The following is a 17,553-nucleotide window of genomic DNA, read 5'->3' on the forward strand; positions in this document are numbered from 1 at the left end:
GATTAGGATCACTCCTAGTTGAAGATATTCCAAGATTGGGATCAAAGAAAAGTGATCATTGGATTTTATTTTACTCATTGATCTGCAAGGGTGGAGCCTTTAGAATAGATGATTTCAATGTTCCGTACACTGAAGGGGGATTGGATCTGATTGGTTAATCACAAAATGTAGCTGACCCCAAGCAAGTTTCTTGCTTACACTCACTGCTTATAAGATACAATTACTTATTGAACACAGAAATATTCTATGGTAGTCATACGTTGTTCTTATTGGAGATATAAATAATTTGCTTCCAGCCAACCTGAAACCAGCCATTTTTCCCACCCATCCACATCCTCCTCAGACTGACTTTTAGAATTTTTAACCCTAAATGACACAATCTATTTTTGTGTGGCAATATATTTTCCCTTCATACTACAAGTATATTTTGAGTTTTAATGTGCATTCCTTTTTTAAATCATGCATTATGTTTTAATGACAATTAAACTTAGGAAGAAGGAAGACAAAGCTATGGATGCAGTTAATTGTCCTTTCTTGTCGCATCAAACTTCATCCTCAAAAAAGGTGAAAATGTCTGTGTTTTAACCAATTTATGCTTCCTTATTCAGTGACAAAAGGCCAAAGATCTATAAACTGGAGATTTTGTCCTGTCAATTCAAATAGAAAGCTTATTATTATTGATGTCTTTAAACATGTGGAATGGGGAGACAATTGAGGATTTCTAGTAATTGGTTAAATGAAAGAAAAGGCTTAGGATAAACTGCTGTGTCATGGTGTAATACCAATACATTGAAGCCAAGATATAATGTAACTTAAACTGAATGCAAATCTCAAAACTCAGTAAAAAATACTACTTTGCTTTTGACAGCGTTTATTTATACTAGCCGAGTAGACTTTTTTCACAAATCCAAAATAATGAAAACTGCAGAGGTTGAATGGAACACATTCAGAATACATCCTGAGGGGGTTTCTTCTGAATGATTTATCACCACCCATAAAAACAGCATTAAGTTCGCCAGCATGTGTATCCAAAGGCTTTACTAGATATAGTTTAGCTGGCTTCCCCCCTCCCCCCCCCCCACTGTGGACTTACATGGGATTCCTCTTTTGGAAGGGAAACTCTCCAGAGAGGACATCTGCTTTGGAAGAATTGCATCCAGATGCAGACAAATGTACAGATGTAGATTCGAGCCAAATCTATTCTCTGGAGAAGTAGGATTTGGTAACCCGATCAGGCTGTCTGCTTATAGTTGTGGGGGAGAATATTCGCTACTGCCTCTTGAAATTGGCTCCAATCCTCAGAAAAGTTTACCTGAGCAAATACTTATTGGGGGAAATGAAAGATCTGACTAGAATTGGAGCAGCAAGGCTGGCAAGAGGCATTTGCTTTTTGATAACACAGATCACCTTAATTAAGGTACAGAAAATGTATTTCCTCAGTCAATATCCATCCTGTAGGTTAGGTTGAAAGTTGAAAGAAAATTGTATACCAAATTAATTGCAGGATGCTAAAAATTATCCTACATTGTTCATTTAAGGGTAAGGATTGTGCAAAATACTTTTTGGAATAATACAGACCACTCATGGAATAGTGACATTGGTGTGTTCCAGGAGAAAAAACATAACATTCTGGAAGAAAAACATAACGTTCCTTTCTAGACCATCCTGTGTTGCCATTCTGGATACAAAGAAAAAAGCAAACACTTTAGAGGCTGACAATATGGGCAGAAACTAGGGATTTATGAATTCTAGTTCTGACCTAGGCATAAAGTCAACTGGGTGACTTTGGGCCAGTCACTCTCTCCCAGATGCTAGGAAGAAAACAAGAGGAAACCATTAAAAAAATATTGCCAAGCAAGTTGCACAGACTTGCCCATGTAATCACCAGTAATCAAGTCAACCCCAAGGTCCATGCACACACTTATACAAAGAGCTGCTAGGAGTCCTTTTCTGACTGCAATCACAAATGCCACAAATACAACTGAATCTATTTTTCAAACATATCTTTGAATTGCCCGGCAGATTTTTGTTCCTATGCTTTAATTTGTAAAAGAATGTGTCCATTCATGCCACCTGTTAAAAAGAAGAGGGGGGGGGGGAGATATGGAGGGCACATTTGGCAATCTTTATGTTAATGCTGCTCTCTACTGGTCACAATGGGAAATGACAGATTTTATCAGAAAAGTCTTATAAGACTTATATATTGGATATTAAACATGATGCTGTTTATTATGGGTGTAAACATTTGACAATTTAGTTCCAATACTGAAAAATACCCAAAGTGGGAAAAACAGAGCTGCTACATCAATTGCCACATAATTTATTAGATCAAAGTCAACATTTTAATACAGCTGACAGCCTAGAATCATAAACTTTAACCCTTATAATTAGGTTGCATATTCATTTCAGATTAATATTATTCAAGTCATGATTCACCAGTGTAATCAAACTAGTCCACACTAAATATTTATTTAAAAACAGTACCAATTCCACAAATAAAGTCTACGGTATGATTTTTTAAAAGTTCAGATATATTCATAGAATGAGGACGGATGCTTCAAAAGAAGATAGAGCAGAAGTAAGTGAGCACAATAAGTAGAGTTATGTAACTCAAGATTTTGAAGGCAAGGCAAAGATATCCAAGGAGCACAAGTATTTTACCCAAACAACAAACAAAAAAAACACCCTCTTATAAACTCAGAATTACCTGCTTCAGAACAGACATCCATTGCAAAGTTGGGCAAAATGGAGGCAAGTCAAGTATAAGAATATGTACAAAGAAAGTATGGAGTTTTACGCACTGTAATATAAATAAACCTGTCTGAGCATACATAAGGTAAAAGGATAGGATAAGCATACCCATTGCTTATTTCTTGCCAAAGCTTCATTTGGTACTTGCTTCTGCTATTTGTGTCCACTTTGGACTCTGGACTTGACCTTTGTGTTACTTCTTAATATCAATATGCCAAACCAATTGAATTTTTAAATATATATCAGCTAAATGTATTGCATATGTGCATACAGAAGTGAATTACAATGCACAGAATCTTAATCCATATGAAAATAAATTTGGAATATCCATACATCTTAAAAATACTAATTCATCATTTGTTAGGAGACACAAGCAGAAATATAAACAAATACCTGAGACACTTCAATCTTCCTAGATGCTTGTCTTCAAAGAAGCAGCATAAAAATCATAGACATGGTTAGTAGTGTGTTAATTAACCTTGAGAGCCAAATTATGTAGCAGGTAAGGCGCCAGGGGAGAAACAGAGAAACAGTGAGTTCAAGTCTCACTTTAAGTTGAAGCCAGCTGGGTAACTTTGGGCCAATCACTCTCTCTCAGTCTAGACTGTTAGTAACTGTCTGATCTAGTCCCTGCAGTTTTCTTGGCAATATTTTTCAGAAATGGTTTTGCCCTTGCCTCCTTCCTAGACTGAGAGAGAATGATTGGCCCAAGCAAGTTTAAACTTTGATGAATTGAACATCAAAATTGCAAATCTTCATAAGTGATTTAGGTTAGGAGACAGAAGAAAAACTCATAAAATTTGCAGACAACACCAAACCACAGAGGGAATAGATATTTTCATTTTACAAGATAGGCACAAGATCTCAAAGGATCTTGACACACTTGAACATTGAGCCCTATCCAGCAAAATGCAATTCAGTGATGAGAAAAGGAAGATTTTACATTTAGGCAAGAAAAACCAAATGTACAAAGTATAGAATAAGCAGTACCTGGCTTAACAGCGGTAACTGTGAGAGGGATCTAGGAGTCCTGGTGGACAACCACTTAAATATGAGCCAGCAGTGTGCGGCAACTGGCAAAAAAGCCAATGCAGTCTTACGCTGAATCAACAGAGGGATAATATGAAAATTACATGAAGTGTTAGGTACTGCTGTATACTGCTTTGGTAAGACTACACTTGGAATATTATGTCCAGTTTTAATCACCACACCACCACAAAAAGATGATGAGACCTAGAAAGAGTGCAGAGAACAAGATCATTAGGAGGCTGGTGGCTAAAACATACGATAAATGGTTGCAGGAATTGGGCATGACTAGTCTAACGAAGATGAAAAACAGATTACTGGCTGCCCTTGAGGAGACAGTGGAATTAACACTGCTTTTTCTATTAGCCCAATTTATCTGGCTTGTTTCCAAGTGCTTTATAAGTAAACCTACATCACAGAAATAGCAAGGCTCTTCTATATTATTTCTTGCAAGGAAACAGACTTTATGAAAACTCTGCCACCTCATAAATCCAAAATGTTTGAGGTACCCAGCAATAAATACCGAATGCCAGAGTTGGAAGGGACCTTAGAGGCCTTCTAGTCCAACCCCCTGCTCAGGCAGGAAGCCCTATACATTTCAGACAAATGGTTGCCCAATCTCTTCTTTAAAAATCTCCACTTCTTCAAAGGAAAGCCAGTGAGAACTGGGTGACCATGGGTTCCTTCTGCAATTTCCCTTATTCACTTGGTAGGATTTTCATTCACGTCCTTAAAACAGAAGTCATGCACCAATAACGATAGCTCCCAAACTGGTCTTCTCAACTGATTTTTTTAAAAAAGAAAATGTATATTTCACCTCTACAATCCTGACAGGTTCGTCCCCTAACCCAGGGGTCTCCAACCTTGACAACTTTAAGACTTGTGGACTCAACTCCCAGAATTCCTGGGAGCAAAGTTGCTGAGGCTGAGGAACTCTGGGAGTTGAAGTCCACAAGTCTTAAAGTGATCAAGGTTGGAGACCCCCTGCTCTAACCCGTGTTTCTCAACCTTGGCAACTTGAAGAGGGGTGGACTTCAATTCCCAGAATTCCCTAACCCACTGCGACAGAAATCCACACCTCCTTAAGCTACCGAGACTGAGAAATGCCGTCATACTCTCTCTCTCTCTCTCTCTCTCTCTGCTCTCGGAGCCGCGTCCACACATTCTCCAATCAAAACCACTCTCTCTCCCCGAACGCCCCGCCTACTTCTGCATGTGTTTAGTAAGTCCCGCCCCCTTTTCAAAGCCGGACACCGGCGTGACCCCCGATTCTTCAACGGGCGAGGGAACGAGGCCCACGTGACATCGGAAGCGTCTGTTTCCGCGTTGTGGCAAGAACGCGCGACGGGATAGGACGCCCGCTGTTGGCCAATTAAAATCCCCTGGGGGCTGAGAGGTAAGCTGGAAGAGTCGGAGGACCAAAACGAAGTCTTCGTCGTCGGGTTAGGCAAGCGGTTGGTGGCAAAAGTGAGTTTCTCGGCTGCTTCACGACGGGAGAAAGAGGCAGAGCCTTCCTGGCGCCCAGGGGTGGCAGTTTAGATTGATGGGGAGAGCGGGAGGGCTCTTCTGCGATTAAACAACGAGGGAGGAGGGGGCAGGCATTTCAGACACCCAGGAACCGGATTGGGGCGAGGGGGGGGGGCTGTTTAGAGGTGGCTTGGCTGAAGCAGAGGGCAGCCCCCCCCCCTTTCTCTTGGGAGGCTTTGAATTGCGCCGAGCAGACGATCTACCTAAAGGGCGATCTGCATAATTGCATGATTGTGGGAGTCACCTCGTTGATCTTAGCTGGTTTCGGGGGAAACAAAGCAGGGTCGGGCTTGGATGGAAGGCTGCCCAAATGAAAGAAAAAAAAGTTTTTAAAAAATTCTGGACGAAGACAACAGCAAACTACCGATAGGAGATAATATTTGGCGCTCAGGGTTGAACTGTCCGCTGTGTGTATATGTATATATGTGTCTGTTATGTATGTGTTTGGGTAAGTATACACTTTCTCTTGAGAGCAGGCAATAATTTAATTTTTAATGTGGCGCATTAAAAAAATGACAAAGTTATCTTAAAAAGATAAAAGTTCTCCTTGCACATACGTGCTAGGTGTTCCCAACTCTAGGGGCCTAAAGAGCCAGCGCTGTCCGAAGATGTCTCCGTGGTCAAGTGGCCGGCATGACTAAATGCAAGGAACACTGTTACCTTCCCACCAAAAGTGGTTCCTATTTTTCTACTTGCATTTTTATATGCTTTCAAACTGCTAGGTTAGCAGAAGCTGGGACAAATAACGGGAGCTCACTCCGTTACGCGGTGCTGGGGATTTGAACTGCCAACCTTTCTGATTGACAAGCTCAGCATCTTAGCCACTGAGCCACCACGTCCCCATCTTTGGTGCTGGTAATGAGCCCTCTGGAAGAAAACCACCAAGCTCAGAGGGACACCAAGGACCCCACAATAGCAAAAAGAGCCGAGGTGGCGCAGTGGTTAGAGTGCAATATTGCAGCCACTTCAGCTGACTGCTAAGCTGCAGTTCGGCGGTTCAAATCTCACCGGCTCAAGGTTGACTCAGCCTTCCATCCGAGGTGGGTAAAATGAGGACCCAGACTGTGGGGGCAATATGCTGACTCTGTAAACTGCTTAGAGAGGGTGAAAGCCCTATGAAGCGATATATAAGTCTAACTGCTATTGCTATTGTTTAATGCTTAATGTTTTCCCAAGAGAAATAGATGGATGTGTCTGCAGGATTACCAAGCATTGAGCTTGTTATGTGAGCATCTTTGATTATGTTTTTTGTTAACCATCTTCCTTGAACTTTGAAGCACTTTGTGATAAGAAAGGCTAGATGTGGAGGAAACTCAGAATCAAAAAATCTTTAAGCCCTAAAGTCTGTGGATGATTGTATGGTAATCCCTTTCTGCATGAGCTAACTAAGCAGATTGTTTTAAAAAATAAAATGAAGACGGAGAAATCCTTGGAGGCAACAGACAATTGGGACAGAGTAGTAATGTGAAGAGAATAGCCGGAATCACTGCAGATAAAAACTGCCATGCTAAACAGCATCTTGATGTTTTACTTTAGCTTGATCAACAATCAGCTAGCATTTGCAGAAGTTCAAATTTAACAAATTCAAAAAAGTCAGATCACTACCTTTCAGTAACTTGTAGTCCTGGTATACAGTAGTTTTTGGATTGGGGGCAATAGGGTCATATCAAATTGTAGGCTAGACTGAGAAGTAAAAAACAATAGTCTATTTACTGTTGTGGAAAAAAAGGTGTATCTGTGTTCATATATAGTGACAATGACTTAAGTTTGACTTTTCTTCCTGTCTTTTTTCCTGTAAATAAATTTATTGAAAGTGAAATGTTTCTAAGATGGACTATTTGTGTATAATTCTTGAATATGGTGTAGACTTGGATTAAACTTGTACAAAGAAAGAATCAATTTGATGAACTTGTTTACGAACTGGTGGACAATTTGTGCCTAATTAAGACTTTTGTATGTAGTATGGAACAATTTATCCCGTCCATGTTAGATTTGCAGATCAGGGTGGTGACCACCAGTTATTTTTTTAAAATACTTAACTGCACATGCTTATTTATTTTTCTGATAGATTATTGAATTCCAATATTACTCAAAAAGTTTAAGTTATATTTTAAAGTATATTTATTCATTGCAGAGATGAAGAGAAATCGATGGCGAGGTAGACGAAATCATGTACAGCATAATCATAGACGGCTATGTAATGGGCAGCCTTACACGGTATTCCACCATCGGCATTCTACTGAAAGGCAAGTATTTATTTTTGGCTTTTTAAAAATGTATTTCAAAAAGAGTAGATTATTTAAAAGTTGGGTGCCAGAAGTTGATGAAAAGAAAATCATCTTGATTATACTGTATGGGTTGCTGTTTACTATAAATACTTCGCTACTTTTAAGTTTATAATAAATCATTTATCTTATAATAAATAAGGTTTTAATATATCACATCCTTTTACTATAGTACTTGGAACATTTTATGTATTGGTTTATTATTACCCATTGAGATAGTCCTTAAAAAATGCTGATACATTCAACTTGTGAACTTCAGCAATATATTAAGGTTACTTCCTTTCTTTTTCACTGTAGCACCTGAAAGAAATTGCTGTGCCATCATCATCCTTCTCTGATTTAAGAAGACATGTCAGAGAGAGGTTTTATGGGCACAGTGATAGAGAGGGAGAGAAATACAGTAGGTAGGGAGAGAGAGAGTGGGTAGGTAGGTAGGTAGGTAGATAGAGGGAGAAAGGGGGAGAAATACAGTAGGTAGGTAGGGAGAGAGAGTGGGTAGGTGGGTAGGGAGAGAGAGGGAGAGAGAAATACAGGTAGGTAGGGAGAGAGAGTAGGGAGGTAGACGGATAGAGAGAGAGAGAGAGAAATACAGTAGGTAGGGAGAGAGTAGGTAGGTAGGTAGATGTTTCCAGGTGTATTTATCCATGTGCTGGAGAAGAAAATAGCTGACAACCTGCAGCACCTAAAACTTGTTTCTGCTGGCACAGCACTTGAGCAATGTAATTCTCATCTATCACTCTAAAGAGCTTTCCAAAAGGAAAAAAGTGTTTGCACTCTGCAAATCTCCCTAAAACGGCCTGGTTTGTTTTTTTTCCCAAATAAAAGGCATGAATAGCCTTGGGGGGGGGGCTTGCAGAGTGCTTCCGGGGGAGGGGGGGGCAAAACGAACAAAAAAACCGGCCCATTTTTTGATTAAAAAATTGCATGCATAGCCTTATGGAGGCTTATAGAGTGCTGCTGGGGGCTGGGTGGGGCAAAAAATGACCTATTTTTTCCTCATTTCTGCCCTCTCCCGCCCCCAGGAGCTGTCTGAAAGCCTTCATAAGGGTATGCATGGCCATTTTGGTGAAGGGGCAGGGCTTCAGGAGGCAAAAATATGCTGTATTTGATATATAAAACGCACCCAGATTTTCAGCCTCTTTTTTGCAGAAAAAAGGTGCGTCTTACTCTCCAAAAAATGCGGTTGTTCAGATGAGATATCATGCTATATACAGTAATGGAATTTTTAACATCATTTTCTGCTTTTTGTAAACTTTTAGCCCTTTAATATTTTTGTGTTTGAGAGTTGCTTCGTTATTTAGCTTATCTACTATCTTCTTAATTCTTTCTTTTTCACATATTCATAGGCCTGAACAAAGAGAATTGCAAAGCTTGCAGAACTCGGGTAGAGGCCAAGCTGAATCATCATCTGCATCTTCCCATTCATGCCAAAGTTCTTCAGTTCCAGGTATTATTTCCATAGGTTTCAGCCAAAAAAAAGTCATTAAACTTTTCAAAACATGACTTTCCTTCATGGTTAAAAAATAAATTAATTTTCAAAATGACAAATTATATGCATAAATAGAAAATAACTGTTTTTAGTAACAATTTCCTTTTTTCCAAGTATTAAAATAGGAAGACAGTTTTTCACATAATTTACAGTTTATATTCTTTCCTCTTTTCTCAGACTGTAATTGTTAAGACAATTTTATAAAATAGCTCTGATGCAAATATTTTGCTAATTGCAGCAATTGTGCGTGCCTGACATAACTACCATAAATGGTTAGTTCTGGTGCTTCTGAATATTTTGAGAAAAATATACAGTATAAGCATGGAATAGTTGCTTTTTGGTGGGGAGTGTGTGTTAGCTAACTTTTACATAAAATTTATTATTTTTAAAAGTTTTAGAATGACCATTGCTGTTTAACTTGCTGAATTTTATTTTGAGTTATTTTAATCTTGCTAGTGTAAATGATTCATATCCTTTATCATGGTTTCTCACATAGTGATCCAGATGTTCAGACTGGATTTTTATTATTTTAGTAGACATGCTTATTTGTAGTATAGCAAACAAGAGCAACTTCTTTGTCTTGAACTGGAAGTATGAAGTTTCTTTTTCCAGATCCTAAAACCAGAATAATGTGTAAGTTATGAAGAAGTTGAAAGAGCTTTCTAATAATAGGATCTGTCATTCTCTTTTTTAAGAATTACCAGGATTTTATTATGATCCTGAAAAGAATCGCTATTTTCGCTTACTTCCTGGGCATAACAACTGCAATCCTCTCACCAAGGAGAGTATTCATCAGAAAGAGATGGAAAGGCAAAGGTTAAAACTTTTAAAAGAGGATGAGAAAATAATAAAGGTAAGGTTGAATTACAGTCACACACTGCTAACATTTAGTTAAAACCTTCCATCTCATTAAAATTAGTTTTGTGATGCATTGTGGCCTTGTCTTTATTTTCATCTGAATTTCATTATAAATCTTTGTGATAATAACTAATTAATCATTAATTATTGGTTTTACCATAGAAAAGGGATCTACCATTGTATAAAATCCATTCAATTTTTGGATATTAAAATGGTAGCCACACATGATTTAATCTGAACAAGAACAAGAAACATGATTTTGTTTTTTTATTGTTTTCAACAGAAAACACCCAGATCTGGGCTAAACTCTTCAATTATCTTACGCAAGAAACAATTGGGTTTCTATAGTTCTATCACTTATTGCAGGTAAGATATTTTAAAATGTGTTTATGTTGCAGAGTTTTTATACTGTAGTGTTGATCTTAATAGCCCCGTAGAAAGAGAATATATTTGCTAGACTAAAACCTAGTACCAGGGTGCCTATTTACTGGAGACATAGTATTTTTATTCTGATTTACGTATTTGATGGTTTTACTAAATTGTCCAATCTATATAGGCACTCAGCATTATACAATATTTTAAGTATAATACATTTTTTAAAAATCAATTGAAATAGTAATACTTATAAGAAGATCATCCAAACAAAAGTGTAAGTCAAAAGGACACTGTATCAGTACCCTTAACTTGCTTCCTGAGGTTAGAATGAATCGGGGCCGCATGTATAGACAGGCATAAAATGTTTGATGCAGTCAGGTCTACCATGCTCTTCCCTGAATGGATACATTACAGAAAGTGTAAAGCTATAGATATTTATCTTTGTAGTTATTAGGTTTTTCTTTACCTTTGATCAGTTAATGTTATTTTAAAACATCCCATATACCTCTAATACTCTTATATAAAAATTAACTTTAATCAAATAGTCTGGTTAAAACATACACAAGAATGAATAGGGTTACAGATTTTTGAGCATTTGAATACTGCCTTTTAGCTAAGTAATAGTGTCTATTGACATTCAATTTCAATTTTTTACTTACTTAACTTTTCCCTTTTTTGCCTTCTTATGTAGGCTGATTCATGAATTAAAGGTGAATTGCATGCAGAGAAGGAAATTAGAAATTGAGAACCTCAATTCTTCATTGTTGCTTTCTGGAAGCAACAATTTTAAACTAATTGTGGTATGTTGGCAAATTTGTTGATTTTAATTTTTATTATGTATTTATTTTAACTCAGATTACAAATTTATGGTATGGTATGCTGCTTAGAGTCAGTTGAGCAGAGCAACCTATAAGCCCAATAAACAATATTTATATTAAGGTTATAATATGATTTTATGTTAAGGATTTTTTTTCTTCCTCTTAAATATTTTTACAAATTCTTTTAAGAAACATTTGGAAGAATGCAACATCTAACTAGAATAGGACTGTGAGATAGGAAAAAAAATTGGCATGTGCTAAACTATGACATTTGGGTACATTAACTATTTAAAAGGAATACAATTCTCCATCAGTGAATATCAGTGGGTGTGCCTTCCAAGAAAAACTGGAGTACACCATTAAAGAACAATTCACATCTTTTGCAGGCAGACACTACCTCCGAGAGAATAATCGCTGTAAATGATACAGAACGAGAAGGATGTAAATATGGAATTGTCAACCTCCGTGGTTTGGGAAAGAATTCTCTTACCGTAGAGACGTATGATAACCCCTGCTTCACAAATCGCAAGGTATTCTTGTCCTGCAATCACTCATATCTTTTGATCACATAAATTATAATCTAGTTGATGGTTTTAGTTAAATAATATTTGGTTGATTTTACAAAATGAATGTTAAATGAGTTTTAAAAGGAAACAATGCAGAATAATTTAAGAGTTGAAAATGGTAAGTATAGCACCCAAAAGGAATTCATTTAACTTTTGTGATAGAAGTTTTTATAAAATTCAGTACAACTCCTGTGTTGGATGAATTCTTCGTAAAAAAAACAAACATATTTGGAAGTTCTCTTGGCTCATACCCCAGAATGTTTTCCACCACGTTGAGCTGATGCACCTCAGTTACCCTACTATAACGAATAGCCTAATCAGTCTTAGACTATTCATTTTATCTGGTTTGCTTCAGAATTTGTAGTTCAGAATATGTTGCTGTTGCTGTGTTCTAGATGTTGAGAACCCATTTCTTTCTAAGTAACGATAATAGTTCCTGATTGATTTTCCAGCCCCTGTCCAAATCCCAGGGGCTCATGGCTTCACCATGCAGAGCCAAGATATCTCATGATTTTCTTCTCTCCATTTGGCCCTACTGAGGTCAGTATAGATTCCCTAAATACCCCCACTAGATGTACATAAAGTGAAAGGGCTTTCCAAAGTACACTTCAGTAAGGGCATCGTTTTGGGATACAGTCGTTTTTACTGATGTTTTGTTGATATGTAAATATTCTGCTATTTTAGGCATTTATTATTATCTCCATTGATGTTTCTCTTTAGCGTTTTGAAAATTTTAATTATTTTATTATATTTATAACCCTGTAGTGTTTTTGAAAAACAGGATATAAATGTCTTTTTAAAAACACTGAGTAGTTTTCTAGTAAACAATTAAAATAAATATCAATGATTCATGCTTTGAACTAATATATTCTGAAATGCCATAGAATTGCTGCTAGATGTATAGCAGTTCCACCCCTGCCTGTAAAAATCAGACTTTTCCCTCAGGTAGGTTTTATGAGCCCATTTTGATATGTTTTTCTGGTTATCTGAATATTGCAATCTGTTTTAATATATTTTTTATTTTATTTTTGTTGGTTTGCTTTGTTTAGTTTGAAGTGTATAAAGATTTAAGAACATACAGTATTTACCGAGGCCTACATAGTCCTTAAACATGTATTCCTTTTTTTAATAGTTACTTTCATTCCAAAGTATTAATCTCCTATTAAATTATTGTGTCTTTCTAGTTTTTTAGTACTTGCTGCATTCTTCTCTAATTTTCCCTATTTTGCTCTAATAGGCGTATTTGTCTTTTATTTTCCAAGGTGAATTCTGTATGCTGGGCCTCTTTGAGACATCAGGATTCTCATGTTTTATATCCTTGTTATTAAATAAAGGTTGTCTAAGTTCAGGTTCATTACAAAACTATTGCACAGTGTAACTTGATTTCTTAAAAACTAAAAACCAATCCTGTAAGGTTTCTTGATTATACTAAATCTTTCTGGATTGAGGCTATTGCAAAAGGGAATGAGAAAATACTTGTTGAGAATCATATGCAGCTACTTATTCTTGATTTGAAAGTTAAAAAGTATTAAAGTTACTATTTGATGAGAAGGCTTGGAGCTGCAGACTAATTTGAAGTCAAGATCATATCTCCCACAAAGTGTAGCAGTTCTGTAAAATCCTACATTAAAAACAAAAACATATTTTTGCTCTTTTAGGGTTTGTAAACCAGATTAAGAAATGCTGATTTTAGCCTTTGTTGCCCTCACCCTCCTTTATGGATAAAAGAGAAAAAATATTTTTCCCCATTTTGTTAAAAAGAGAGGGATGAAATTTTAATTGTGTCAAAAACTGCCCAGAATCTTTAAGATGAACAGTGTAGTCATTGCAATAAATCTTTAAAACCACAGAATGGAAGCATTAGTTTCAGTGAATGAATATTTTACTGTATGGTTTAATATAGTCTAAACATGATTTTATCAGTGTTTTCATTGCAGAGGTTGATCTACTGTGCATCTTAGTCTGATGTTATGTTACTTACTTTGTTTTTGTGCACGCTCTTTGTATCTATAATATCCTTAACTGCATTTTTCAAGTTGTGCCTCATGGGTGCTGCAGAAAATCTAGGGTGTGCCAGTCTGCTTCCAGCTTCCTTCTTCAGCAGCTCTAACACAGGTATTTTATATTTGTTTGAGGACGGAACGAAAAGGAACAGTTTGTTATTCTATAGGCAGCTATAAAAATGTTTTAAATATATCAATACATGCTTATATATCTCTTAAGAGAATGTTGTTTCTGCTGCTGCTCCATTAATTCCTATCATATAGGTATATATTTTTGATCCATGAGAATATTAATAGGGAACTGAAATTTGAAAACATTTTTTTTTCTTATTTGTAGATCTTAAAAAATAGAGGTATTTACCATGGAAAATGTATTTGAACTACTTCTGATAATGTGTGTGAAATAGGATAAAATACAATAATATTGGTCGAGAAGGAAAATATGAACATTTTTTTGCTACACAATGCACACATATTGTAAGAGCTTGGATTTCTATCTCAGGTTACGGATATAGAAACTTGTGAAGCCCAACATTAGTAAAAATCATAAAAAATAAACACATTAAACAGACATGATTTAACCAAAATATTGGGGAAAAAATTACTCTTTAATGATACTGAAACATTACATTTAAAAAAGCTAATTATTAGTTTTTTCGCACAAAATGTTAACCATCATATGTGTAATATCTGAAGCGTTTTTAATGCGAGGCATTAGTACAAACACCTCTCCCTCTAAATAGAAAATTTGTCCAGATTCTAATTATCACTTGCATTCTTTACAACTTTATTTATTTATTAAATTTCTATGCTGCCCATTTCCCCTACAAGGTGACTCTGCATGGCTTACAAATTACAAACAATATAATTGCTTCATTTTAAAAACATATTGTTTCAAGTATTGCTGTATTTTCTGCTGAATTAATTATGTAATGTTCAGAAATGTCATGACATAGATTTGTATGGAGCATATTTCCAACTTCATAATGGCGTTTAATATCTTCCTATTCATTTTTAGCAGTTGAACGTGGAATGTCATGGAGGTTTAACATCTCCACAGCCTGGTCTTGTGCCTGGTGTCATAATCCTCAGGCTAATAACTGCTTTAGCACAGGTTAGTAATTCAAATTTCCACTATGGTGTCTTCTTATTATACACTTGTCACTTAATATTTTTGTTTGTCTTAGGTTTAAATCAACGAATCATTGTTACTAATGCAGTGACTGGGCATCATCAAACATTTAACACCAACAGTGATGTTCTAGCACAGCAATTTGCCACTCAGGTAGGAGAGGCTATCAGCTTGATATACATATATTCATCAGAACTTAATACTGTCAGGACATAATAAGGGCACGAGAGGACAGAAACAGATGAACTGCTAGAACATAATGGCTGTTTAAATTTGTTGGAATGGCATGCCAGGAAAAACAAACTGCAGCCTGTTATTCAGATAATCACATAACATAATGCCACTAATGCTGAATATTTGATCACTAGATAATATGCTGCTAAAGTAAATCACTTTTTGCTAGACAACCAATTTGGGACATGTAATAAAAATACATGATACAGCTGAATGTAAACCTTGCTCTCTTTCTTTAGCTGCTTGCATCATCACTACCTTGGCTGTCATTTGGAGAAAATAGAATTACTGAGCTCATTATTTATATTATGATTTACATATTATTAGAATTAACAACCCATTATGTGCTTCTGTAGCCTTAAAAAGAATCTGATATGATTAAAGACTGAAGGTTATTTTTGAGGGTGGATTTAATTGAAAATGTTTTCATTTCTTCCTTGGCTTTTCTAGTCTCCCGTTTTATATAATGGTTGTCGTTCAGGGGAGATTTTCAGTATTGATGTCCGTCAATGCAACCATAAAGGGCAAAAATGGAAAGCTGGCCAATTTTTCCATGACTCAGCAGTCACCTCTGTTAATCTCCTGAAAAATGAGCAGTATCTCATGGCTGCAGATATGTTAGGCCAGGTAGGATTTTTTTAAAAAAATAAAATTTTCCTGATAATAGTATCTTCTGCTTAAAATAGAATTATATTAGTTCTGTTACTTTGATCACTTGCAGATAAAGCTCTGGGACCTGAGGAAACTAAAATGTGTAAAAGAATATAGTGGTCATAAAAATGAGCATACTATTCTTCCTTTGCACATCAATGAGGAGGAAGGGCTTCTTTCAGCAGGTATGGTGTTGGTCATAGACTGTATTTATTGTTACATAATAAACAGGCAGGACGCATGTATATAAAATGAAGTTGGCCTGAGAACAAACCAAAGACTCTGGAAGCAGCATTTATTGCTTTCTAACTTTTAAGCATTAGACAAAATGAAAAGAGTACCTAACTGGCCTTAATAATATGCTTGAGAATGATCCAGATTTCAAGAAAACCACTATTCTCTAAAGAGGTTAGTTTTTCTCCTACAAACTTGCATATCTCTTTTCATATATATTGCTGGGTTGATTAGAATTGCTATTACCCAAATTTATCTATTAGCTCAATGGCAGAAGGCAAACCATTCTGTTCTCCATCTTGGGCAACATATATGATCTCCTCCCTCTAAGTTGTCAGTTCGTATGGCCATTTAATCTATTTTCATTGCCATCAGCCACCTTTACCAAAATCTATAGCAAGCATTCTAATTTGGGAAAGGCGGCGGATGAAGAACTTAGTTTCTTTGAAATGTCTGTAAATAGTCAAGTGTTACAATTTATGTTCATATTTTAATTGCTTTTATTTCTTAGTGGGTCAAGACTGTTATACGCGAATTTGGAGTCTCCAGGATGCTCATTTGCTACGAACTATCCCATCTCCATCCCCATCCTCCAGAGATTCTATTCCAAGTGTGGTGTTCTCCTCACAGCTTGGAGGTGCTCGAGGTGTTCCTGGCTTGCTTATGGCAGTCAGACAAGATCTCTATTATTTCTCCTATAAGACAGATGATCCATATTGCCTGGATATTAAAGACATGGAATGTTCCACCTTGCATAGTGACTGAAAATAAGAATGATGGGTATAGTTGTGCTGCATAGTTGTGCTGTACTTCTCATAGTTAACATTCAAGACTTTTATAATTATATTTTTCAGTGTTTAAAATAAAACAGATTATGAATAGTGCACATTTTCATTTTTCTTTTCATAGTAATTGTTTACAAACTGAAACTCAAATTGCTGGTATTTCTAGGACTTCGAATACAGTTGCTAAAGCTTACAACTAAAGTGAAAGCAGATGTTTCACCATTAAGATGGCAGAATATTTGAATGTTCCACAAATAGGTCTCAAAATCTTAAGTGTCCAGAGTAAGCTTTGCTACATTGATGCACATATTTTTCTGAGGTTTTCAAAGCCCATTATTATTTGAAAATTAAGTAAAGCAGATAATTATAGTCGAGCATATTATTTGTGTAATATTACCTTTAAAATGGTATTAACTGAGATGAGAAGCTTCTGGTTTTCAGTTAATGTAGGATAGCTTGAAAGAGATTTCCTCCAAAGCTTTCATTGTCTTGTGTTTTGCCACTGTTTTTTTTAACAACAGCTGTAAGCATATTTCTGTTTGCCTAAGCAGGTGGTTGGACTAGAAGACCCCCCAAGATCCCTTTCAACTGTTATTCTATTCTATTATATAATTTGTGATTACAGGTTTTTCTACTAAAATAAAATAGTTTTTATTTTAGTAGAAAACACTTTTTTTGGTATATTTGGCTCTATTCTAAAGATGACGTTTTAGGCCCACTTAGTGACATAATGAAGGCCATGCAACTTCAGTCCTTCGAGAGCATCAGTAGTATATTGAGTCTACCATGTCCTGCACTGTAGAATGCCTAGTCACTTGG

General features: G+C 36.3%; 1 protein-coding gene across 3 annotated transcripts; it reads left to right on the forward strand.

Moving 5' to 3' along the window:
* The first annotated feature begins 4,976 nt into the window (after positions 1–4,976).
* On the forward strand, positions 4,977–16,833 carry DCAF4 (DDB1 and CUL4 associated factor 4). 3 transcript variants are annotated; one of them, XM_014075951.2, is made up of 14 exons: positions 4,978–5,244; positions 7,439–7,550; positions 8,936–9,036; positions 9,774–9,931; positions 10,220–10,302; positions 11,003–11,111; positions 11,516–11,659; positions 12,958–13,007; positions 13,731–13,810; positions 14,717–14,812; positions 14,886–14,983; positions 15,515–15,691; positions 15,786–15,900; positions 16,461–16,833. In XM_014075951.2, the coding sequence occupies exons 2-14, from the start codon at positions 7,441–7,443 to the stop codon at positions 16,712–16,714; spliced, it is 1,575 nt and encodes a 524-aa protein (XP_013931426.2). In that variant the 5' UTR covers positions 4,978–5,244; positions 7,439–7,440; the 3' UTR covers positions 16,715–16,833. The 3 variants fall into 3 exon arrangements, with proteins under 3 accessions (XP_087577989.1, XP_013931426.2, XP_087577985.1); XM_087721859.1 differs by lacking the exon at positions 4,978–5,244 and adding an exon at positions 6,257–6,344; XM_087721863.1 differs by lacking the exon at positions 15,786–15,900 and having other exon boundaries at positions 4,977–5,244.
* The last annotated feature ends 720 nt before the right edge of the window (positions 16,834–17,553 follow it).

This window comes from Thamnophis sirtalis, unplaced genomic scaffold (assembly GCF_051295495.1).
Source record: "Thamnophis sirtalis isolate CommonGarterSnake01/CBP01778 unplaced genomic scaffold, rThaSir2_p1.2 scaffold_1, whole genome shotgun sequence".
In the NCBI taxonomy this organism is placed as follows: domain Eukaryota; kingdom Metazoa; phylum Chordata; class Lepidosauria; order Squamata; family Natricidae; genus Thamnophis; species Thamnophis sirtalis.

Bases quoted from the DNA above. Each gene is read 5' to 3' on its own strand.
- DCAF4 (XM_014075951.2), top strand. From the start codon at position 7,441: ATGAAGAGAAATCGATGGCGAGGTAGACGAAATCATGTACAGCATAAT. The intron at 9,037-9,773 runs GTATTATTTCCA...CTCTTTTTTAAG, and splicing joins CCAAAGTTCTTCAGTTCCAG to AATTACCAGGATTTTATTAT. The intron at 15,901-16,460 runs GTATGGTGTTGG...TTTATTTCTTAG, and splicing joins GGAAGGGCTTCTTTCAGCAG to TGGGTCAAGACTGTTATACG.